Source organism: Pipistrellus kuhlii, unplaced genomic scaffold (assembly GCF_014108245.1).
Source record: "Pipistrellus kuhlii isolate mPipKuh1 unplaced genomic scaffold, mPipKuh1.p scaffold_m20_p_21, whole genome shotgun sequence".
NCBI classification, from domain to species: Eukaryota; Metazoa; Chordata; class Mammalia; order Chiroptera; family Vespertilionidae; genus Pipistrellus; species Pipistrellus kuhlii.
The window spans coordinates 11,141,201-11,166,052 of record NW_023425520.1 but is presented as its reverse complement, the minus strand read 5'-3'; the positions used below and the strand labels follow the sequence as shown (position 1 = coordinate 11,166,052).

The 24,852-nt window shown below is 45.4% G+C and overlaps 2 protein-coding genes across 11 annotated transcripts in view; one reads left to right on the top strand and one right to left on the bottom strand.

Annotated features, from left to right (window-relative positions):
* Window positions 1-1,935: 1,935 nt before the first annotated feature.
* LOC123652872 (translation initiation factor IF-2-like) lies at window positions 1,936-4,606 on the bottom strand. The gene is made up of 3 exons (XM_045585794.1): window positions 4,482-4,606; window positions 3,406-4,299; window positions 1,936-2,202 (listed from the first exon to the last, which is right to left on the bottom strand). Exons 1-3 carry the CDS (start codon window positions 4,604-4,606, stop codon window positions 2,190-2,192), a joined length of 1,032 nt encoding a protein of 343 aa, XP_045441750.1. The 3' UTR covers window positions 1,936-2,189.
* Window positions 3,687-24,852, top strand: part of MAPK9 (mitogen-activated protein kinase 9) — a 57,135-nt gene continuing 35,969 nt past the window's right edge. For 7 of the 10 annotated variants that reach the window (XM_036450224.2, XM_036450228.2, XM_036450225.2 and 4 more), the window contains exons 1-2: window positions 3,687-3,833; window positions 16,495-16,660. In XM_036450224.2, coding sequence (XP_036306117.1) covers window positions 16,539-16,660 — 122 coding nt within the window. In that variant the 5' untranslated portion in view covers window positions 3,687-3,833; window positions 16,495-16,538. Of the gene's footprint in view, window positions 3,834-16,494; window positions 16,661-17,404; window positions 17,645-24,852 lie in introns of those variants that run through there. The other 3 variants (XM_036450227.2, XM_036450226.2, XM_036450231.2) reach the window with 3 other exon arrangements.

The following is a 24,852-nucleotide window of genomic DNA, read 5'->3' as shown; positions in this document are numbered from 1 at the left end:
CTCATCTCATCGATATTTCTAACTCTCTATTTCTCCCCTTTCCTTCCTCTCTGTAAAAAATCAATAAAATATTAAAAAAAAAGATTACAAAAAATATATACCGTCCCTCTCGGGGCGCAACATATATTTCAAGGACGTATTCATACATCCTACCCGTTCCCGATATTGTTTACGTTTGATGTATTTATAGGTCCCGCTCGGTTAACAGGTTAAAAGTCACCTTTTTATGTGCACAGCTCTGAATTTTGATGAGTATGTAGTCCTATAACCACCATCATAATCAGAATATAGAGTACACTCACCATCCCAGAAAATTCCCATGTGGCCCCTGGCAGTCATTCCTCTGCTCCCACTTGACCTTGGGCAACCACTGATCTGATTTTGCTTTTCCAGAAAGTCACCTGAGTGGACTAATAGACAACGCAGCCTAACGTTTGACTGCTTTCACTCAGCATGATGTTTTTGTTACTTCTCCACTTGTGTTCTTGTCAGCAGGCCAGCCTTCCCGTTGTCAGATAATTGCCCACTGGATGGCAGTACCAGTTCATCCACTCACTGGGTTATGGACACACGGGAGCAGAACATGAGTGTTTAGGGCAGCTTCAGGAGCCACTCAAAGGCCTTCGTAAGAGAAGGTGAGGCTTGGCCTGGGTGTCAAGAGGAAGGGACTGATTTTAAAACAATTTCAAGAGTTTAGGGAAATCAAAATCTCAAAGAGCGACCACTCCACATCCACTAGGATGGCTACAATGGAAAGGACGGACAGTGCCAGTGGCGGTGATGTGCAGCGACTGGAAGTCTTACACACTATTGGTGGCAAAGCTGCCAGAAACATTCCCGTACCGCTGTGTGCTTTTCCTCTCAGACACACAGCCAGGAATAGGAGAGCTGTGGGGTATAACTGGTGTGTGTCTAATGTCATCAGAAACTGCCACCGCTTCCCAAGGTGGATATACCGTTTGGCTTTGCCGTCAATTGAGTATGAGACTTCCAGTCGCTGCACATCACCGCCACTGTCTGTCGTTTCCATTGTAGCCATCCTAGTGGGTGTGGAGTGGTCGCTCTTTGAGATTTTGATTTCCCTAAACTTTTGAAATTGTTTTAAAATCAGTCTCTTCCTCTTGACACCCGCTGTCATGGCCCAGGCCAAGCCTCACCTTCTCTTACAAAGGTCTTTCAGTAGCTGCCTCACTGCTCTTGTGGCCTTAAGCCCTCATCCCTGCAACTTAATGTGGCCTAGTAATCTCCACAACTCACACCACTCACTTCCTTTCTTAGCACTCCTCACCAGCGGTCCTTCCCTCCACAGCCAGGCCCCCAGCGCCAGCAGTGAGGGGTGGGGGAAGTTGCAGCCAGGTGTGGGTAATAGGGAGTGGTGGGCACTGTGGTAAACTGGGAGCTTTACCTAAATGACAGCTGCCACTCAGTTCCAGCTGACCACTGCCTCTGGGAATGCAGGCCCCATGTTGACAGAGCGTCTAATTATCAAGTGAAAGCAACAGTTGAGATATTTCAAGTGGAAGCGATAAAAACAACTCTCTGGGCTAATCAAACCATTTCAGTGAGTTGAAGCCAGCTCAGTGCTGTCCACCCCCTCAAGGTCCTCATAACTCTCCTACCTCTAGTACGACAGGTGATATGTGGTTCCCTGAATGCAGGTCCTTACTTATTTTTTTTTAAACTATATTTTATTGATTTAAAAATATATATATATTCTATTGATTTTTTTTTTTTTTTTTTTTTTTTTTTTTTTTTACAGAGAGGAAGGGAGAAGGATAGAGAGTTAGAAACATCAATGAGAGAGAAACATCGATCAGCTGCCTTCTGCACACCCCCCACCGGGGATGTGCCCGCAACCAAGGTACATGCCCTAGACCGGAATCGAACCTGGGATCTTTCAGTCCACAGGCCGACACTCTATCCACCATCAGCATGGTCCTCACTTCTGAACCTTTGGTGCTGAGTGCTTTTTCCACCTAAACTACTGGCCCAGCTCCATCTGGGCTTCCTCCTGACCGAGGCCTTCCTCACCTGCTCCTCCCCACCTGGCAGGCTATGTCAGCTGTCAGCCTGGCTCATGTGTCCTCCCCAAATTCTCATCGCACTTGCGGCAGGATCCCCTCAGGTCTTGGCCTCTCACAAAATTCTGTACACTCTTCCAAGCATGGACCAGTGCCTGGCCCGTTTCCTCAGTTCTGTTCACTGTGTTTCATAAACAAACAAACAAAAAAAGCAGAATTCTTTCAGAAAACTCAACATAAAATACGTACAGGTGTGTGTGTACACTGATTTTTGGTGCTCACTTTGCTGGGGGTGAGTGCTGTGAACTCAGGGCTGGGGTGTTTGGGAATGGGTGTCCCCTTCCTATTCTGAAGGAAGCACCCACAAGTGCTTCCTGGTAAAACCACCACAGTTCTGGCAGCCAGACTCATTGGCTTCCCAGGAGCCTGATGGTGGAAATGCTGCTTCCCCGTTTTCTGTTTGCACCTGCAGCAGGTGGCTGGTGAGGCGGAGGGGAGGGATAGGAGCTGCGATTTCCAGCAGGACCGAGGCCATGCTCAAGTTCAGGAAACTCCCTCTGGTGGCCAAGGTGTGTGTAGCCCAAGAGGGATACCACGCTGGATGCCTTCCTCTCCTCTACCCCACCCTTCCGTAGAGGTTCTGGTGCCCCCCCAGCCTGGCTCTGGATCACAGGCTTGGCGCCCTCCCCAAATTCTGCCACCACTTTCCATATCCTCCTGCCCCCTGGCCTCCCCGCATGCAGAATCCTGCTCCTTTCCCCCATTTTTGCCCCCACTTGACCGCCCTGTAGGACCAGGCGTCCTGTGACAGCTGCTCCTTCCCCACAGCCCGCCCACGCCACTAACGGACCTCTGCGCCCCACCCCCAGCTCCTCTTCTCACGCCGTGCGCCCACCCTCGCTCACCCAAACGATCCGGAGTTTATCCAAAAGAAGCGGCAACACCCAGTACTCCGGCCTTCCCCACCTTTTCATAGGATCCCAGGCCTGCTGGAGCCTGATCGAGGGGCCGGAGGGCTGCGGCCCCAGCCCCAGGGAGCCCTGGGCACGGCACTCCTTCCTCCCACTTATGACCCTGTCCTTCCTTCTCCGAGGCTGGTCTGACCCCGGCCCCAGTGCCCCAGCCTGTTCCTGCTTCCCCTCCGCCTCTGGCCGACAAGGAACACCCGTCTGCACTCGGCCATCCCCAGAGCACCCCCTTTCCCAGGCCCGATTTCTGGCCGCACCCCTAGAAGCCCGTTCAGAGCGGGCAGCGGAGTCCGGGGCCCCGCCTCGGCTCTCCACTCCCTCGCCGTCCCGCCTCCCGGAGGCCGTCACACGCCGAGCCCTGGCTCTTCCCCATAACGGGCCTGCTCCGTCCCCGTTCAGACCTCCCGCCTTTGCACCTGCAGCCTCGAGGCCCGCTCTCCGCCCCGCGGTGCGGCCCCGCCGGCTCCGCGCCCGGCCGCGCGCCGGACCACCGGGACCGCGGGCCCCGCCCCGCACCTGAGGCCGCGGACCCCCAGCGCCCCAGCCGGTGCTCCGCCCCCGCCCCCAGCGGCCCGCCCCCCGGCGCTATTGGCCGCGCCAGCCCGGGTCCCTGCGCGCTGATTGGTTGGCGTGAGGGTCGCTCAGGCCGGGCGCCGCGGCGGCGGCGAAGGGAGCCGGACCGGAAGGGTCGAAGCGCCCCCGCGCCCCTCACACCCACGGCGGCGGCTGCGGCGGCGGCGGCGGCGGGGCTGAGCGGCGGGGCGGCTGGCCGAGCCTGGGCAGGAGCCGCCAGCGCCGCCAGTCGCCCGCCCTCCCTGTCCCCGGCGCTGCGGCGGGAGGCGAGGTGAGCCCGGCGGCCGTCTAGGCCCGTGGGGGCTGCGTGGGCCTTGCCCCGCCCGCCAGGGAGGGCGCCGGGAGGCCTCGCGGCCCGGGTCCGCCGGTCGGGTCCTCTGTGGGGGCGGGCGCGGGACCCGGCTCTGCGGTGCGGCCGACGCCCCAGGCTCCGGCTGCCGCAGTCGCCCCGCCCGCGGCTGTCGGCCCGCCTGGCCCGGCCTGGCCCGGGGACCTGCGTGGGCTGCTGGGGGCCCGCAGCTGCACCCGCGCTGGGATGCTCAGGGGCCGGGACCTGGTCCCCGCGACGTTGGCGGAGGCACTGGCTCGGTGCTCCTCTCGGGAAAGCGGGGGAATGCCTGCCCTTTGGGACGGGCCCAGGGAGCGTGTGGGCAGGCGCCTGGCAGGAGCCCGGGCTCAGATGCGGGAAGCTGGGCTGCAACTGCTTCTTGCCGGTGTGGATGTGGCAGGAACCCCCTCTTCACCGCCCGGGTCCCCATCAGGTCCCCTCCAGTGCCTTGTCATTGCCGCTCTGTGCCCTGGGCCCACGCCAGCCAGGGCGGGCCCTGCCCACCTCCGCTCGCACCCAGCACCGCTGTCCCCTCCCCTCCCGGGCTTCTCACGGGCTGGGACCTGGCAGCCCGCTCGTTTGCCTTGGCACCTTTGCGCTTGCTGTGTCCGGGGCTTGGAGCTGTCTCCGGGTTTGGGCACAGCTGGCTCCTTCTGGTTCTTCTGTGGCCAGAGGTCTCCTTTAACACCAGGCCTTCCTCGACGACCCTCTTTCATCCCTTAGGTTTTCAATAATTATTTTGTTTAAATCCCCTCCCTCCCCCCAGCATTCCCCAGCGTTCTATTTATTTCCTGTTTATTTTTGTCTCCAGTACTAGGATGCAGCTGAGTGAAAACAGGTAGCTGTCTGCTTTGTCCCCAGTGCTTAGAAAGCATCAGTTCGGAGGATGACTGACCCTGCCTGCCTGTTGTCTGCTTTATCTGTTCACGTAGTGGCTTCTGACTAACTTGTGAAACATGGAAGCAGGTGGATGCTTGTTCTCATTTTTGAAACATGTTAATGTCCTTGACCCCTTTATTTGGTAACACTCAGAACAAGCTGTGATATAAAAATCTTACATTTTAATAACGCGTTAGCTTTAATTTCCTTCCACACTTTCAGGAGACATTTTCTGAAGTCTCCATTATTTAGGTCAGGCTTTCTGCTGAGCCTTGGGGACAGAAATATGATAATGGGGTCCCTTCCTCCAGAGGGCCTGAGCGCGTGGTGAAGGCGGACACGCCCAGTCAGTGTGGGGAGTGTGGTTCGTGCTCGGGTAGTGGAGGGGCTGTGCGTGAGAGGATGGCAGTTGGTGCTGTAGTTGGCCTTGAAGGGTGTGAGAAATTGCCAGGGAGGCAGAGGCCCAGAGGGGGAAAGGGCAGGGTGCAGGAAAGACCTTAGCCAGCCTGGGGTTCGGAGTCAACCTGCTGAGCCAGGTGGAAGAGACAGCGGCCAGAAACCTGGAGAAGCAGACCTCACCTAGCAGTTCCAAAAAGATGTCTGAACTCCATATTTGTTAACTTCCCTCTCTGGGTTTTTAAACGTTGGCAGTGGCTAATTAAAAAAAAAAAAAATTAATGTTGTGAGCCAAGCAAAATACAGACCTGATCCAGCTTGGTTGCGGGATAGTAGGCCTCCGGGCCAGGCAGCAGAGGGAGGAAGTGTGCAGAGCAGGAGGGCAGCCTGAGGCCGGGGAGCTGGCTGGGCCGGTGCCTCATGGTCACAGCCCTGAGGGCTCCGCAGCTGCACAGCAGCACTGGGAGGTCCCCCCTGGTCAATGTCCGTTCTTGAGTCCCTCAACTCCAAGTATTCTCTTTTGACTTTTAATTTGTTCTGGAAAAACAATATTTGATCTAGACAGTGTTTTTCATTTAACCTTTTTTTTCCCTGTCAGAAGGATCCATGGGGTTAAACATAATCCTATTTGGCATAGTATCATTTTTGGAGAGTTTTGATTTTTTTTTTTTTTTAAGGATTTAATTTTCAGGATACCAGGACTTTAAATAATTTGTTGATAGATTAGAGTGTGTTTATTTGCCCCCCCCCCCCACTCAATAATGTTAGAGGGTACACTTCAATTTGTCCATTTAAAATAAATTTTAATTTTTTAGATAAAGAAAAAGTGCCAGATGAAGCAAGTAATAGTGAATAAAACATTTATTTTCATGATGTATAAGGTAAAACAGAAAGCACATTATTTTCTTTTCTTTTTTTTTTTTAATATATTGTATTGATTTTTTACAGAGAGGAAGGGAGAGGATAGAGAGAAACATTGATGAAAGAGAAACTTCAATCAGCTGCCTTTTGCACCCCTCTATTGGGGATGTGCCCGAAACCAAGGTATATGCCCTTGACCGGAATCGAACCTGGGAACTTTCATTCCACAGGCCGACGCTCTGTCCACTGAGCCAAACTGGTTCGGCATGGCACTCACTTCTGAACCTTTGGTTCTGAGTGCTCTTTCCACCTAAACCACTGCCAAACCGGTTAGGGCTGCACATTTTTTTCTTAACACTATCGTTTCAGCAGGAGGGCAGCTATGTTTGGTCTAAATATATAGTTAACTCATAGCTAAGAAGTGACATTTTTACATAATTTCCTTTGAGAATAATTAAGTTTGTGCTTAGCCTTTTGTGATTGTGTGAACTAATTTCAATATCAGTCTTTATATCAGCTATTTATTATTGCCTTCATACATGTATTTAAAAAACAGCAGAATAGCATCCAGCTTCAACAATTATAAACTCCTAGCCAATCTTGTATTATCCCTAACCTCATCTACTTATACTCTCACCCCCTCATATTATTTTCAAACAAATCCTAAATATGTAATTTAATTCATGAATTTTTCAGTATGTCTCTAAAAGTGAATGACTTTTAAACTTGGAAAACCAGTACTTTCTTTTCTTTTTTTAAATATATTTTTGTTGATTTCAGAGTGTAAGGAAGAGCTAGAGAGAGATAGAAACATCAATAATCAGAGAGAATCATTGACTGGTTGCCTCCTGCACTCCCCCCACTGGGGATCCAGCCTGTAACCAGGCCTGTGCCCTCACCAGGAATTGAACCATGACCTCCTGGTTCATAGGTAGATGCTCAACCACAGAGCCATGCCAGTTGGGCACTAATCTTCTATAATGATGAAAGTGTAGTATGCTAATTAGACCGGATGTCCTTCCTTCCGGACAAAGCCGCAGCAGGGGTGGGGGGTGGAGGGGTGCTGAGACAGAGGTGGCAGAGGCCCCCAGCTGTGGTGGTGGCAGGTGGGGCCAGAGTCAAGGCCATTGCACGAATTTCATGCATCGGGCCTCTATTTCTATACAATAAAAGGGTACTATGGAAATTGACCCTAAGGGCAGAGCAACTGCTCCACCAGTCACTGTGAGACACACTGACCACTTCTTGGTCCTTCCCCCCAGTGGGCTCCATGGCAAATGGAACTGGGGGTGGGTGGCGGAAATACAGGTGGCACCAGGCCAAGGCCCCCTTCCCATTGTTTGCCCCACACACAGAGGGCCACCTGCAGTGGGGGCGGGAACAGGCTACCTCTTTGTCCCTCCCCCCAGCTGGCAGGCTCCAGTCGCCCAATGGAGAATGGGGAGCGGGGGGTGGGTGGCAGCGGGGGGTGGGGCAGCCAGGAAATATGGCCGTGATCACAGGCAGGCCTAGGGACCTTACCCATGCACAAATTTCATGCTCTGGGCCTCTGTTGGTCTTAATATAACCAATGACCAGTCAATATTCAGATTTCCCATTGTCCCATACATTTTATAGTTTCTTTAATTGTTTGTTTATTGGAACCAGGATCCAGATAAGGTCCATACTTTGTGAGTGGTTGATAGGTCTTTTAAGTGACTTTCAACCCGTATATCTCCCCTCTAAGTTTTTGTTTGTTTTCTTTGTAGTTTACTTTTTGAAGCGATTAGGTTGTTGTATAGCATTCCCATGATTGGGTGTTACTGATTGCATCTCTACAGTGTAATTTAATGTGTTTCTCTGTATAGTTCCTGAAAATTTATAATTGGATGTAGATGAGGTTTGGTCAGATTCAGGGTGCCTTTCTGAGTGAGGTGTGGTCTCCTGTCTGGTCACATCGCTTGGCTCCCTGAGATACTAACAGCAGCTGATGCTCAATACTAGACCCACTGAGTCATTAGGAGGATGTATTATTTGGGAGGCAAGTATGTATATCTTTTGTCCAATAAGAACTAATATATAAAAAAAAAAAAAGAACTATGGATCTCCAATTTTATATAGGCCTTTGAATTGACACTTAAAATATTTTTATTTCATTGATGCCTCAAACCCTCTTTGGAAAACATTGGGATATAAATTAGTAGATACAAAAACATTGAGTGAGTATAATCACCATTTTAACATAGGAATTCTTTAGAGCTAAGGAAGTTCACTAAATGTTTGAAGGTAAAATTGATAAATTTAATTAATTTGCTTTTTTGTTTGTTGTTTGGTTTTTTGTTTTTTTGTTTTTTTGTCCTATAAAATATTCCACTACCATCAGTAGGCCCCTTCCAGCTAATTTTACCTTAGTATCTTTCTTAAGCAAAGACTACATACTCTAAAACATTTCAGAAATAGTAAATATAGATTCTAAGAATAAATGGATTTAAAATGAGTGGTGTTTTTTTTTCTTAAAAATGAGGCATTAATATTACCTTCTTTATATTAAACTAGAGGCCTGAAGCATGAAATTTGTGCACAGAGGGGCGGGGTCCTCTCAGCCCAGCCTGCACTCTCTCCAATCTGGGACCCCTTAGGGGATATCCGACCGCTGGGCCTAAACAAACAGTCGGACATCCCTCTCACAATCCAGAATCTCTGGTTCCTAATTGTTGTCACCTAACCGCTTCTGCCTGCCAGCCTGATCACACACTAACCACTCCCCTGCCAGCCTGATCAACACCTAACTGCTCCCCTGCCAGCCTGATTGCCCCCAATGTCCTCCCCTGCCTGTCTAGTTGCTCCCAACTTCCCTCCCCTGCCAGCCTCGTCGCCCATAACTGCCCTCCCCTGCTGGCCTGATTGCCAACAATTGCCCTCACCAGCCACCCATCTTGTGGCCAGCTTGTGACCACATGGGGGCGGCCATCGTGTGAGAGGGCAGGATGTTCAATTTGCATATTATTTGTTTATTATATAGGAAGATTTCTATGAAAAGTGCCATGGGAATTTTTTTTTAAAATATATTTTATTGATTTTATACAGAGAGGAAGGGAGAGAGACAGAGAGTTAGAAACATCAATGAGTCATCAATCAACTGCCTCTTGCTCACCCCCTACTGGGGATATGCCCACAACCAAGGTACATGCCCTTGACGGAATCGAACCCGGGACCTTTTAGTCCCTAAGCCGACGCTCTATCCATTGAGCCAAACCGGTTTCGGCTGCCATGGGAATTTTTATAGGGATTGCATTTGCATTGAATTTTTAGATTGCTTTGGGTAGTATGGACATTACTTAACATAATACTGAGTCTTCAGTACATGAGAATGGACTCTTTTCATTTGTCTTCTTTAATTTCTTTCATTAATATAATAAATACCACAGATATTTAACTTTTTTGGTTAAATTTATTCCTAAGTATTTTAGTCTTTTTGATGCAATTGTAAATGGGATTGTTACTTTAATTTCTGTTTCTGAAAGCTTATTGCTATACATGAAAACAATAGACTTATGTATTGATTTTGTATACTACAGCTGTACTGATTTCTGAATTAGTTATAACAATTTTTTTGAAGGAATCTGCCCTCTAGCTCCATAGACCTGATCTTAACCACTCTTCCCAAACTGACCTATCCGTTATTCTCCCACTTAGTTTTGCCTTTAACAAATGTTTACTGGGCACCCACTATGTAATTAGCAGGAGATTGAAAAATGAATCAGACACATTTTCTTTCCTCAAGGCACGCACAGCATAGAAGTAGAGATCGACTTGAAATGCAAAATATGATTAACACAGGTGGTGGTGGCAAAAAAGAAGGCATGCCTGGCACAGTTTGAAGGGGAAAATTAGAGGGCAAAACTTGTAGATTTTGAAGAGGCTGAAAGTTGGCCGGAAAAAGGGCAGGAAAGTCATTTCAGGCCATCTGACCAGCTCAGGCAGAGGCATGAAGGGGTGCAGTAGTCAGCGTGTCTGCGGGTCCCAGTGGATTGACATTGCCTGAAAGGGCAGAGGGCCTGCAGACCATCCTGGGCTAAGTATTAGAATTCTACTCTCCAAGCCCTGGGCAGGTTAGATAGAGCATTGTCCCAGTACGCCAATGTTGCAGGCTCAGTCCCCAGTCAGCACACATACAAGAATCAGTCAGTGAATGTATAGATAAATGGAGCAACACATTGATGTTTCTCTCACTCTCTCCTTTCTCCTACTTCCTCCCCCTCCCCCTCTCCATTCCTTTCTCTCTAAAAAAATATACTTTTACGCTTAAGGCAGTTGGCACTATTGAAGGAATTTAAATGGAGAGCAGTATGATCACTGCATATTTTCAGCAGATCTCTTTTTTCTTTTTTAATTCCTTATTTTGAAATATAGACTCACGAAAAGTTGCAAAAATAGTAGAGGTCCCTGCACCTGTCACCCAATTTCCCGCAATGGTTGTATATTTGCATAACAATATAGAACTTCAAAACCAGGAAAGTGGCATTGATACAATGAGCACTTACAATACCGTCATTTTATCACGTGGAGATTTGTATAATCACACTACAATCGGGATACAAAACTGTTTCATCATCCCAAAGGTCTTCCTTGTACCACCCCTTTATAATCACACCACCCTCTTCCCCCTCGCCATCCATAACCTCTGGCAATTGCTAGTCTATTCTGCAGCTCTACTTTTGTCATTTTAAGAATGTTGTATAAATGAAATTACACAGTATGATCTTTTGCGATTGGCTTTTTTGCTAAGTATAGCCTTAAGTTCCACCCAAGTTGCATTTTTCAGTAGTTTGCCCATTTTATTGCTGAGCGGTGTGCCATGGTGTGGATGCACAGCACCCTGGTTAACCATTCACCGCAGTTTTGTATAACTCAACACTGGAAACCATCCCGGTGTCCATGTATTACAAATACAGCTGCTATGAGCATTTGTGTACAGGTTTTCATGTGGATGTGTGTCTCTTCGTGTGGACAGAGGGTAATTGTGAAAATTTGCTTTTAATCACAGCAGTCAGTTAGTTTATATATTGCATATTCTGGGTATTCTAAAGCCTTCGTGTGATCAGAGGTCTAATTGAGTCTGTGAGTGACAGTTGTCTTCCTCAGAAGAAAAAGTGTCTAAGTGGAGTGAAGCCAACAGGATGAAATGTGAAGACCTGTGTTTTTCTGGCCTGGTCCTGACCAGTCCTTGGACATATCACTCTATTTTCTAACTAAAATTAGAGATATTAGAGTGATGTACTGGGAAAAACACAAATATTATAGTCAAACACACCTAACTTCAAACCCAGGCCATGCCACTTGGAGCTCTCCAGGCTGTTTCCTCGTTTGCAGAGGGGGTAGCACTGCGCACAACCAATGCTGATAGGAAAGCGTTTATAACTGCGAGCTCAGAGCCTCCAGTCTCACCTGTCTCCACCCCATCCTCCCCCGACTGTCAAAGTGACCCTTCTGCAGCTTTTCATTTTTAAATTGAACTTTCATGATTAAATTATTTAGTGTTTTTTTTTAAATGTGAAATATGTTCAAGGCTACCAAAAACCCCACATCAACAGAACAATAAGTTACCATTATAAGTGAAAGAATCATTTCCCTCTATGTCTGTACACTTGCTAGCATGTTGTGTGTGTGTGTGTGTGTGTGTTTCTCTGTAGATTGACATTTACTAGTGTATTCTGCTTGAATTTGCCTTATTTCCTTTATTTTAGGCGTCATTTCATATCAATACACAAATTTCCTACATTGTTTTACTTTCATGCCATAATTCAATCTTTCTTAAATTCCTGTTTATAAGAAGTGCTGCAAACATCTTTGAATATTTGTGCACATATTTGTGGAATATATTTGTAGAATTGTAGTTGACAGGTTAAGAGTCATGTGCATTTCAAATTTTCATTAGATATTATCTTATTAGATATTTTCTTCCCAAAAAAACCTTTTGCCAGTTTATACTTCCCACCGGCGTGTGTGAAAGTCCCCTCCCTCAGACCGGGCTGATGCTGTGGACAGACTTGCTTTCAAGTGTTGCCTCCTCCAGAGCCTCCTGCACACCCTCCTCCCCCTCGTACAGTCCGCCCACCCGCGCACACCGTTCTGCCTGGCCCCTGCCTGCGGCCTGTGCGCACAGACACCCGGGCGCAGTGCGGTAATGATGCTGCTGGTGGCTGAGGGAGGGGACTGTCTGGTTCGTGCTCGCTCTCACAGCCCCTACCTCATACTTACGCACAGTGTGTTTGCTGGGAGAGCTCAGTGGATGGCAGATGCCGTCCCCACAAGATGGGACTGTATGCTCTGCATTGTTCTTTCCCACTTTAAGATTTGAGAACCATGTAAAGCTGTAGTTGGAGCAATTTTTAAAATTTATTAAATGTAACCAGGGATTTAATATTTGCAATACCTAAATTGCTTATATTTAGAGGCTATAGTTAGATTTTTTTTTTAAAAGGATTTCTTACTCTCGGTTCTAAGCAGGTAGGAATGTTCTTCCCCACCAGTATTTATGGAATGGGTAGTTTACTCCAGTATTTGAAGGGGGTCCTACAAGGGCCTCAGTCTTAGAGAAATAGAGAGTTTAGGTGAGAGCATTTCATTCAGCAAGCATTCGGGAAGCAGCATCGCGGGCAGGAAGGCCATGGGTGGGAGCCTGACTCCTTTCCTCTAGGCGTCCACTGACCACATGGGTCTGAGGAGTCCTAGAAGCAGAGCAGAGTGTGTCCCCAGGAACGCTGTCAGAGGGTCATTGGAGGGCTTTAGACATTCCCTTGCGTTTACCAGGCAGTGCTGTGCGAGAAGGCAGGCAGGCCGTCCTGCTTGGGCGGACTCCTGGCTGTGGGCACAAGTCTCCCTGCCAGGAGCAGGGCGAGGAGCCAGCACCATTGTGCTGGAATGTGGTTTCACGAGGAATGCCTGTGCTCCCCCTTTTGTGAACTTTTCTGAAACCCAGCTGAGATCCATTTTGTTGACATATAATCGCAGGAGTTGATTTAATTAATTACTAAATTATATGTTTTCTCAGGTTGCCTGGAGGCTTTTTCTCCTGCTCTGGAGGCCCAAGCTTGACAGAGAAGGTAGCTTTGACAGGTTTTCTCTTAGGTGCTTTGTTCTCTGCCTAATAAGGACAACTTATTTTAAATTACTTTAAATCTTTAGATGAAATTATATTAATAATTTGAACCTAATGATGTAATGTACCATATGACTCAAATTTACAAAAGCCATATTATGTACAATATTATGTACAATCGAACTATAAGTTGCAGCAGCTGTAGCAAAGAGAGTCCCCAACTTGCTCAACAAGGTTGGGATTAACTTGTGCCAGTCTCATTGTGGGCATGGGGACCAGATTGGCGCGTCTGTGCCACCAGATCATTCAGGATGCTGGCTGGTGGGGGGCTTTAGCATGTGGCTTCCATCTGTGGATCTGTGTCAGCTCATCCCCAGCCAGCAGCAAGGAAGAAAGGTAGATTGGATAGCAAGTGGCTTTCTGTAAAAAAAAAAAAAAAGATCTGGAAGTAGCATGGCATATATTACTTCTGTTCACATCTCATTAGCCAGAAGTTCTTGGTCATCTGGCCACACCTGGCACCGGGGGAGTAGGCAGATGTCATCCCTAGCTGGGCAGCTGGAACAGGAAGGCTTCTGTTACTGAAACAGAAGGGAGGAGGGTCCTGGGTGCATTAGGAGCCCAGGCCTTTCATGCTGCTTGTCCCTTCGCACTTCAGACTCAGAGCTGACCTCGCTGACTCAGCATGGGTCTCCAGACGCCTCACCTCCCTTCTCCTGTCTCCTCTGAGGGCTGTGAGCTGTGTACTTCTTCCTCCAAACCATGCCTCTTTCCCCCCACCTGCCATGATGCAGTCATTTTTGCCAGGTCCCTTCATCTTCAGTCCTTCCCACTTAAATCTACCCCTTTTGCAGCTTCCCAGATGAGCTCTCCGACTAGCAGGTCCGCGCACATGCCTCCCGCGCTGTGATGACTCCACAGCCCTCCAGCTCAGGCCCAGGCGGCCCCAGAGGCTGATGGGCCTGTGGTGATCTGGCCTCATTTCCTCCTTCCAGCTGCTTTCCCTCAGCGTTCAGGAGACTAAATCTCAAATGATTTGTCATGCTCAGAGGCACCTCCAGCTCTCTGCACATGCTGCTTTCCTACCCTGCACCCCAAACCTCCTCTGGGTTTAGGGCGTTCCCGGCCTGGGTCTCTTCCTGAGTGTGCCCACCAGCCGTGCTCTCACACCAACTGCTCTGGCAGGCCCTTGCCCACAGTGGTGCTCAGGACATGCTTCATGAGCGGCCAGCATTGCTAACGTATTCCAGTGTGGCAAAGAAACAGCAGTTTGCAGGCTCTCCACCTCTTTGCCACGTCTGTCTCTTCTTGTATTTGTACCCCACTAGCCCAGCCGAGCAATTCGCCGTGTTTGAGCAGTCAGCTTGAGCTCTGTGCCTCTACTGTCTGTCTCTGGCAAAACAGTCCAGGTCAGATGCCGCCTCCTCCAGGAAGCTTTCCTTGTCTTCTACACCCCTGCTCATGGGTAGGATCTCTTTTGGTTTTGTTTACATTTTGCTTATGGCCCTTACTTCATTGTAACTTGTATTATAGTATAGATAGCGGGTACATTCCTCACACTTCTTCCCCAAATGGTGAACTACATGCTGCTTCAAGACTGCTGTATCTCCTGTTGTCACTTTCTTGTACAAAGGCACCCCCAAAATGTTGAGTACAATTGCCTATAAACAAATCAATCTTTAAAAAAGGATATTCTTTCAGATGTTAGTAAAATGGAGAAGCGTTGTGAGGAAATCATTAGATGCTGTATTAAGGGTTAGATCAACAAAGTCTGTTGAATGACTGTTGTCCCAGGGGCCAGACTCCCTTTCCTCCTGTCCTATGAGTGTGGGATGCCACGATGAGTTTGACAGACCTATCCCCGCCGAGGCATTGGCCCCCTCCTCAAGCAGCACGGACACGTTAGCACGGTGCCGCCTGGGCTGGCCGTCCTGCGTGCTGTCACGAGCAGTGTGATGGTTCATGTCATGCGGCGCTGGCCTCCCGGACGCACACCGTGGGGGGTGCATGGCTGTCAGGCGCAAGGGCTGGAGATGCTGACAGCTGTGCTCAGCCTCTGCCTGAAAACAGAAAATGTGAAGCAATGGTCAGTTGGAGAAACTATTCATTTGACTTAAGTTTTTTGTTTAGGCCTGTTAGTAATCAATACATTTCCATGTTTAATGGAAATCCTAGACATCACTGTATTGAAATACAAATCATCACTCCAAAAAACTCAGTGGATAGACATTAAGTATTAGGTGATAGAACAAACAGGCGGGATTATGCTGGTAGTGTAGATTAAAATTTAAATTCTGTGTTTTTAAACAGTATAAAATGTTAATACCTCTATGATTTAAAAGTTGACTTATTTTTTTTAAAGACAAACTTAAATATCCTTTTTAAAAAATATTTTATTGATTTTTACAGAGAGGAAGGGAGAGGGATAGAGGTTTAGAAACACTGATGAGAGAGAAACATCAATAAACTGCCTTCTGCACATCCCCACTGGGGTTGTGCCCGCAACCAAGATACATGCCCTTGAGCAGAATCAAACCTGGGACACTTGAGTCCACAGACCGATGCTCTATCCATTGAGCCAAACCGGTTAGGGCAACAAATTTAAATATCTTGCTGACCTTCTGTAAACACCATCAAACAAGAGCCAGGGAACCATGTGACTAAGGGTGGCTGCCTGACAGTTTTCTGTGCGCTTGTCTTCCGTACAGTTATGTGGGCTCCTGCGGTGGGCGTCCCCTGTGGGGAGGCTGCTCCAAGGCTGCCAGCTTACACTCAGACCTCATGAGGGAACATCATGGCTTCCATGTTATTGACTGCCATCAGTAATTGGGGTGCGGGGACAGGGCTGGCTCCAGGACCGCTCTCACCAGGCAGGAGTCACCACGTCATCAGCCTCTGCCAGCCGCTCTTTAACTCCCCCTTCCTCCCCTTTGACGTAGGACTTGCTTTCTGGTTCGCCACTTTAACCTGCATTTGTGGACTTGAAAGAAGACTGGTCCATTTGTTTCTCTGCAGGAATTGTGACGTGATGGTCTGAAACAGTGCGTTCTCTCTGGCTGAGACAGCTTTCTGTAAGCTGGTCCCACAGGCAGCAGCTAATGAGAATCATGTAGGGACATAATCTACTCAGAGCTAGAAAAAAGTGCGCAGTTTCTTTTCTCCAAAGGATGTTATTTTTACTCCAGTCATGTAAAATGTGGTCACGCAGGCCTCAAATTGTCTTCCTTTCATAATAGTCTCATCCCATTTCATATTTCACGTGTTGCTTAAGTTTAGAACTTGGTCAAACTGAGTTTATAAACTACGGCCACATTGTCTTGTATACCAATCAACTTGAAACACTATGTAATTTTAGTAAGAATGCATATTCATTGTGTTTCTTTTAAGGATCTGACGACTACAGCCTTTGGAATATCACATGACACTACACCATGAGTGACAGTAAATGTGATAGTCAGTTTTACAGTGTGCAAGTGGCAGACTCAACTTTCACTGTCCTAAAGCGTTACCAGCAATTGAAACCAATTGGCTCGGGAGCCCAAGGAATTGTTTGGTAAGTACAGTCTATTTCAATAGTATGGACTGAGTTCTTTTGGTAATAAAAACGAAATAAAACTAAATTATCAGGTTTTAGAAATGCTGATGATGAAAATACTATTTTCTTTGCTATCGGTTTATGCGCTAAATTGAATTCCCCTCTTGCTCTATTTATATGTACCGTATTTTTCGGACCATAAGACGCACTTTTTTCCCCCCAGAAGTGGGGGGGAAAAATCCCTGCGTCTTATGGTCCAAATATAGCCTACACATATACTTTAAAAAAAAAGTTTTTTTACTTGCCCAGCTCTGTGTGGTCTCTGTGTGCTTGCCCGGCTCTAAAATGGTTCTAAATGCTGCTGTTTACTTTATAGGGTTGATTACATGTGTTTATGACTGTGATGTTGGGTTTTAATGCACATAAGATATTTTAGGACACTATTTGTTTCAGAATCTTTTTTTCTTCATTTCCCTTCTCTAAAAACTGGTGCGTCTTATGGTCCGGAGCGTCTTATGGTCCGAAAAATACGGTAGTCAGATTGTAGGATACGGACCCACATTCTTAGGATGTTGCATAAGTTAAATAGGTAGCAGGTTTTCTCTCTCTCTCTTCCCCCCCCCCCATTGCCCCTGTCATTACGATATTAGAGTAATAAGCATGACAGTGAGTTGTAACAGAAATTTGGAGTTTTATTCATTTCTTCATCCTGGCCACCTTCCCCCTCCCCTTTTATTCCCATTCACTCCTATTCATTTCTAGGCGCCGCCATTGCAGTGCTTTGCCTTCATTGGCAGGATGAGGCCAGTCAGTGTCATTATCATCTCATGGATTAACCAGGAAGGGATGCTGTGTGAGGGGTTGGGCTGGCCATCTCTTCCTTGGTGTCTCACTTCAACTGTGCGTCCAGCCCAGGACGTCAGAACCGTTTGTCTGACCCTGAACCTTAGTCTCTTGCATGGTAAGACAGTCAGCTGCAGCGACATCACTGGCCAGCTCAAGGTAAAGTTTTTCACATGTTTTCTAGATTACCCTTCTCAACACTTCCCAAACTTTTTATCCTTTAGTTTTCTGGGCTAAACTTTTTTTTCCCTTATTTGGGGCAGTAAAACCAAAATTGTCTTGCATATAAAAGAAACTGTGATGAAGCTAAGCACCCAGTGTTTATAGCTGGTATCGGGGTTCAAGATGAAAGAGAACTCTTGGATATTGTGGTAGGGGAGTAGAGAATCTTCACCAGCGTTTGTAACTAATTCTGTATTATAGAGACACGACCAAGGAAATCAGCTCTTTTCTTTGGACTAGGTGGCTGGAGGCCCTGCAGGCTAAGAGGAGATGCAGGCAGTTCAGAGCTTCCTGGTCAAACTTATGTGGGAGAAGAGGCCGTTTGGAAGGAATGGCCAATTGTATCTAAAATAGTGGTGATGCCACACTATACTGGGACTGAAATCCAGTGGGTCAAGAAAAATCATAAAGTCAATGGATGGTTCCTATTGGGACACTTTGATGTTAATACAAAATTCTAGACGATAAAACCTTTTTTTCTTTAATATATTTTTATTGATTTTTTGAGAGAGAGGAAGGAAGAGGGATAGAGATAGAAATATTGATTGGCTGCCTCCTGCATGCCTCCTATTGGGGATCAAGCCCACAACCCAGGCATGTGCCTTGACCAGGAATCGAACTGATGACCTTTTGGTTTATGGGTCAAAGCTCAACCATTGAATCACCCTGGCCAGTCAATAAAGCATTCTTTTGTTATAAAATCCATCTCTTATTTGGAATTGGACCGTAATTTAACACAGGTAATTCCGCAAGACTGATATCAAGGACATTTAATGTGATACCTACATTAAGAGCTGACTAGAAGTTTATAATTAAGTGTAAAACAGAAGGCTGTATAAAGGGTATGCAATTAAAATGAATGATTTCTTTTTAAAAAAATATATTTTATTGATTTTTTTACAGAGAGGCAGAGAGAGAGAGAGAGAGAGAGAGAGAGCTAGAAACATCAATGAGAGAGAGACATCTATCAGCTGCCTCCTGCACACCCCCTATTGGGGATGTGCCTGCAACCAATGTACATGCCCTTGACCAGAATTGAACCTGGGACCTTTCAGTCTGCAGGCTGACGCTCTAGTCCCTGAGCCAAACTGGTTAGGGCTACACATTAATCTAATAACAATAAAATCACATGCTACTTTACAAAATAGGATTTTGCAGAGATTGGTTTTGATTTTCAGTTTGCATATGCTACTTCTCATTTTTATTTTTTAAAGAATGTTTAATAAGGAAATTATATATGTTTATTATGGATATATATTTCTTATTTAAAAATTCTAGTTTTGAAATAAAAATTTCTAATATGCCATTATAAACTAAATCTTCTCTGATGAAAGCAGTGATAGAATTATAAAATGGGAAGTTAATGAATTTATAAAAAATTTTAAATAAACCCATACATCCATGGCCCAATTTTTAAAAAGGGTCCTGAGATTATTCATTGGGGAAAAAACAGTCTCTTCAAGAAATGATGTTGGGATGACATGCAAAAGAAGGAAGATGGTCTCTTACCTCACATTGTGTTAAAGGTAACTCAGAATGGGTCAGTGATGCTCGGCATGGCAGAGTAGTTGAGTGTCAGCTTATGAACAGGAGGATTCCAGTCAGGCACTTGCTCGTGTTGCAGGTTCAATCCCCTAATCCTCTGAATAGGCAGATGATCAATGATTCTCTCTCATCATAGATATGTGTGTTTTTTTTTAAAAAAATACATAATTTTAAAATTTATTTTAGAGAGGAAGGAAGAGAGAAAGAATCATCACTGAGCCACGCTGGCCGAATCATCGTTGTTGTTTCTTTCTCTCCCTCGTCCTTCCTCTCTGAAATAAATTTTAAAAATATATATATTCTAAAAATGGGTCAATGACCTAAATATAAGGGCTAAAACCATAAAGTTCTTAGAAGAAAGCATATGGGGAAAACTTTATGACTTTGAATCCTTCGAAATGATACCAAAAGAATGAGCCATAAAGTTTAAAAATTGGCCTTCATCAAATTGTACATCAAAGATGCTATTAGAAGAGTGAAAAAACAACAATAACCTATAAAATGGGAGAAGAGTTGCAAGTAATATAGCTGATAAGAGTCTAGTATCCATAATACATACAGAACTTTTACAACTCAGCAACAAGAACAAAAATACAATTTAAAAAAAAAAATAGGCAAGGAATTTGAATAGACCTTTCCCCAAAGAAGATATATAAATGGTCAATAAGCACATGAAATGATGCTCAGCATTAGTCATTTGGGAAATGTAAACCAAAACCACAATGAGATACCACCTCACACCCATTGGGATGATCATAATCAAAACCAAAAATAATAAATGTTGATAAAGATGTGAAGAAATTGGAACCCTGTACATCGCTGGTGAGAATGTAAAATGGTGCAGCCACTTATGGAAAATATTTTAAAGTTCTTCAATGTATTAAACATAGGATTACCATATGACTTATTAAATACTCCTAGATAAATACCCAAAAGACTTAAAAACAGATGTTCAAAACTAACACTTGTACACAAATGTTTATAGCAGCACTATTTGCAATAGTCAGAAGGTGGAACTAGCTCACATATTCACCAATGAATGAATGAATGGATACAGAAATTATGTAATGTACATACATGGAATCCTATATAATAAAAGCATAATATGCAAATCGACCAAAAGGAACAACTGATCACTATGACATGCACTGACCACCAGGGGGCAGATGCTCAACACAGGAGCTGCCCCTGGTAATCAATGCGCTCCCACAGGGGGAGTGCTGCTCAGCCAGAAGCCGGGCTCACAACTATCCAGCACAGCAGTGGAGATGGGAGTCTCTCCTGCCTCTGCTGCAGGTGGGTGGTAAGGAGCGAGGGGTCCTGAACTGTAAGAGAGTGCAGGCCGGGCTGAGGGCCCCCCCTTCTAGTGCACAGATCTCATGCACCGGGCCTCTAGTGTTATTTATAAAGAGGAATGAAGCACTGATGCATGCTACTAATGGGTAATCCTAAGAAACATGCCGAGTGAAAGAAGCCAGACATAAGGTAGCACATGAGTCTATGTGAAATATCCAAAGTAGATAAATCCATAGAGAGAGATACAGATTGGTAGTTAACAAGGGCAAGGGGGAAGGAGTAGTGGGTAGCAACTGCTTCATGGGCATGGGGTTTTATTTTGAGGTGATGAACACCTTTTGAAATTACATGGACATGATGATTGTTTAACATTGTGAATGTACTTTAAAATGCTTAATTTTATGTCTGTGGGAATCTTAGCTCCATAAAAATTATTTTTAATAAAAGTAAACTGGAAGGATATTGGTCATTTTAATGGATACTTAACTCCTAATACTATTGTATTGCGTATAATGATATTTTTGTTATATTATGTATAAAATATGTTGTAATTTTCTTGTAGTAGCTTGTTATATAGACATTGACAGAATCTTAATAGTAATTTCACTTAACTCTTAATATTTTTATTTAAATGATTTCATGACAATTTTGTTAGTATTTGTAGGAGCAGTTTTCATCTCACATACAGAAAGGTAGGAAAAAAGAAATATGTAGAGCCGAAACCGGTTTAGCTCAATGGATAGAGCGTCGGCTTGGGGACTGAAAGGTCCCGGGTTCGATTCCGGTCAAGGGCATGTACCTTGGTTGCGGGCATATCCCCAGTAGGGTGTGTGCAAGAGGCAGCTGATCAATGACTCTCTTTCATCGATGTTTCTAACTCTCTATCTTTCTCCCTTCCTCTCTGTAAAAAATCAATAAAATATATTTAAAAAAAAAAAAAAGAAAGAAATATTTAGAGACTAAAATTTTTATACCATCCTAAGTCTCATCTCATCTTAAGTTCATACCCTAAGTTTTGATTCTAAGGAAAGGTCAAAAAATATGTTTTGCTCTTTTCTGCTCAAGAAAGAAGTTATTACTTTATTTATTTATTTATTTTTTAAAAATATGTTTTATTGATTTTTTACAGAGAGGAAGGAAGAGGGATAGAGAACTAGAAACATCAATGAGAGAGAAACATTGACCAGCTGCCTCCTGCACAGCCCCCACCGGAGTAATAAGTCATGCCTTTGACCGGAGTCGAACCCGGGACCTTCCAGTCCGCAGGCCGACGCTCTATCCACTGAGCCAAACTGGTTCCGTCAAAAAGTTATTACTTTAAATTGATTATGACAGTCCTTACGAACCCATGCACAGCTAACAGTCATGATCTTTAATGCCAGTAGTTAACTTTGTGACCCAAGCCAGTTATTCATTACCAAATTAAAATGTTTTTGCTTGGTTTATTTTTACTGGATACATGGAAAAGAAACTAGTTAGTTAACTTGATTCACATTATTGATATTTCCTTTTAGAGATGTTTATACAATTATGAAAATTACTAGAGGCCCAGTGCACAAAATTCATGCGTGGCGGATTGTCCCTCAGCCCCATTTGTACCCTCTCCAATCTGGGATTCCTCAAAGGATGTCCTACTGCTAGTTTACAGGGATCAAGTCTAAACCGGCAGTCGGATATCCCTCTCAGAATCTGGGAATGCTGGCTCCTAACCACTAACCTGCCTGCCTGTCTGATTGCCCCTAACCACTGTGCCTGCCGGCCTGCTCACCCCCAACTGGCCCCTTCCCTGCCAGCCTGATCACCCCCAACTGCCCACCGTGCCATTGTGCTCACCCCCAACTGTCCCCCCTGCTAGCCTGCTTGCCCTCACCCTCCCTTCCACTGGCCTGCTCACCCCCAACTGCCCCCTCTGCTGGCCTGCTCACTCCAGTCTGCCCCCTGTCACTGTCTTGTTCACCTTCAACTGACCCCTACTGATAGCGAGAGGAGCTGATGGCTGTTTTCAGGCTGGCCACACCCCCAGTGGGGACCCTCACCTCATGGGAGTGTGGCCAGCCTAGGTGAGGAGCTGGGGCAATCCAGGTCCCATCCCCTCCTTTTTTTTCTTTTCTTTTTTTTCAGCGCCTCCTTGAGCGGAGGCCAGAGCTGGCTGGAAGCAGGTATCTGGGATTTATTTATTTTCTACAATTGAAACTTTGTAGCCTTGAGCGGAGGCTAGGGTCGGCCAGGACAGGCGGGAAGCTTGGCTTCCTCCATGGCTGGGGGTAACCCAAACCTCCTGCTTGCTCCAGCTCTGTGGCTGCCGCCATTTTGGTTGGGCTAATATGCATACTGGCTCCCGATTGGCTGTGTGTGTAGTGGAGTAATGGTTAATTTGTATGTTTCTCTTTTACTAGTGTAGATTCTTAGACTCTTTGGATGTTTCATCTTTTGGTCTTTTGATGAAGTGCCATCACAGAAGATGGTTGTAGATGGTTGGAGACCTGGTCTCCATGATTAATTACTTTATTACCCCTTTTCCCCAGAGCCTGTGCTGGCTGTGGGGAGCTGGGCAATTGGCTGCTTGTCTGCCGTCTGGCCTTGAGGCTTTGTCGGCCTGCTGAGTGCAGCAGTGGTGGTGTGGGGACTGGTAGTCCTTGGGTTGACAGGAGAGAAACCTTTCCCATGATACTGCCCCCCCATGTGTTCTCTGAGGATTTTTTTCCTGGCTCTGTTTTTGCACAGCATCTTGAATATTAGCATTATGTGCTAAGTTTCTAGTAAGAAAAGTATTTTGTACATGGAGCAAGAAGGAGGTCTGTTATTACCTCATCCTGCTATTTGTATAGAATAAGAAACTCCACTGGTGCCAGCCACACCCTTTCCCCCCCCTCAGTGACATAAAGGCCCAAGTGTCCCTGTCATCAAGCCTTAACTTTCAGTAACCTTTTCTCTTTAGTGATCCCTTCCCTGCAGGTATGGCAGGTTTTTCCTGGGTCCCACTGTGGTAATCTGTTACAGCAGCAATAGGAAAGTTTTACATTTTTGAGGAATATAGTAGCAGTAATAATTTGTTTACAAAACTTGTTAATCATCTATTTAAACCAAAGCTTTATAAAGTCTTAGGGACAGTGTTAAGTAAACCAAAATACAGATACAAAGTATAGGATTGAATGGAAGAGCTGGAATTAGAATAAAGTATTTCAGTCCTAATTTTGAATTGTTTTTATAATTGTCTTTGACTTATTGTTTCTGTTGTTCATTAAACTGTTAGTAAAATTAATTAGGAAATAAGTTTTAAAATGTTTATCATTTTCAAATACTCATAAATATCAGCAAGCCATACAATAAAATTAAGTAATTCCAAGACTTTGCAGCTTTAGTGGGGAAAATGTGTCTACATTTCTTTCATATATATTCAGTTTTCCTTTTGCCTTCTAAAATCTCAAGTTGATCAACCAAAATAATAAAGATTATTTATTTTAGGAAATAATCCTATGAAGTATTGAACATTTTTTGTATACATTTTTATTGATTTTAGAGAAAGAGGAAGGGAGAAGGATAGAGAGAGAGAAACATCATCGATTGATTGCCTCCTGCACACCCCCCATTGGGGATTGAGCCCTCAACCCGGGCATGTGCCCTGATTGGGGATCGAACCAGCAGTGGGTCTGTGCTCAACCACTAAGCCACATTGGCTGGGTGTATTGACCTTTTTAAAAAACGTCTTTAATTTTAGAGCTAGCAGCATTTAAAACCCTAACATGGAGTGGTTGATAGAGCTCTTTTTTCTTTTTGCTTCTTCTAGTTCTGTTCAGCAGGAATGTTTTATTTTCTCTGTATTAATATAAATAAAAACAATGTCTATAGTAAAATTTCTGTGATAAAGAAGATGTGTGGTATAAGGCATAGAAAGGCTGTGATTCAAGAGACTTGAGTTCTAAATCTAGCTCTGATCCTCATAGTGGTAGTTTTTGGTGACCTTGGTAAATAAAGTGTCTTTTGGGGCCTTAATAGTTTCACCCCTGAAATGAGTGGTTTGGAACTTCAGATTTAAGATAGTGGATTACACACCTAAACGAGAACAAGAGGACAGTAATCGGTGGATGAGAGCCTTTAACCAGTTTCTGAAATATGATAATTAGAAACTTGTGCAGATAAAACAGTAGAGGAAGAGAGAATAAGTGGATGGGACATTTGCAACAAGGAAGAGAACCTGTCTGTAGTGGAGCACCAAAGAGACGCTGGTACAGCGATGACAGATACAGCAATGAAGGTGAAATAGGAGTGTTAATTAAAGTGCGTCTCTGACACATTGTGTCGGT

Bases quoted from the DNA above. Each gene is read 5' to 3' on its own strand.
- LOC123652872 (XM_045585794.1), bottom strand. From the start codon at position 4,606: ATGAAAGAGGGTCGTCGAGGAAGGCCTGGTGTTAAAGGAGACCTCTGG. The intron at 4,300-4,481 runs GTGCCAAGGCAA...CGGGCGGTGAAG, and splicing joins CGGACACAGCAAGCGCAAAG to AGGGGGTTCCTGCCACATCC.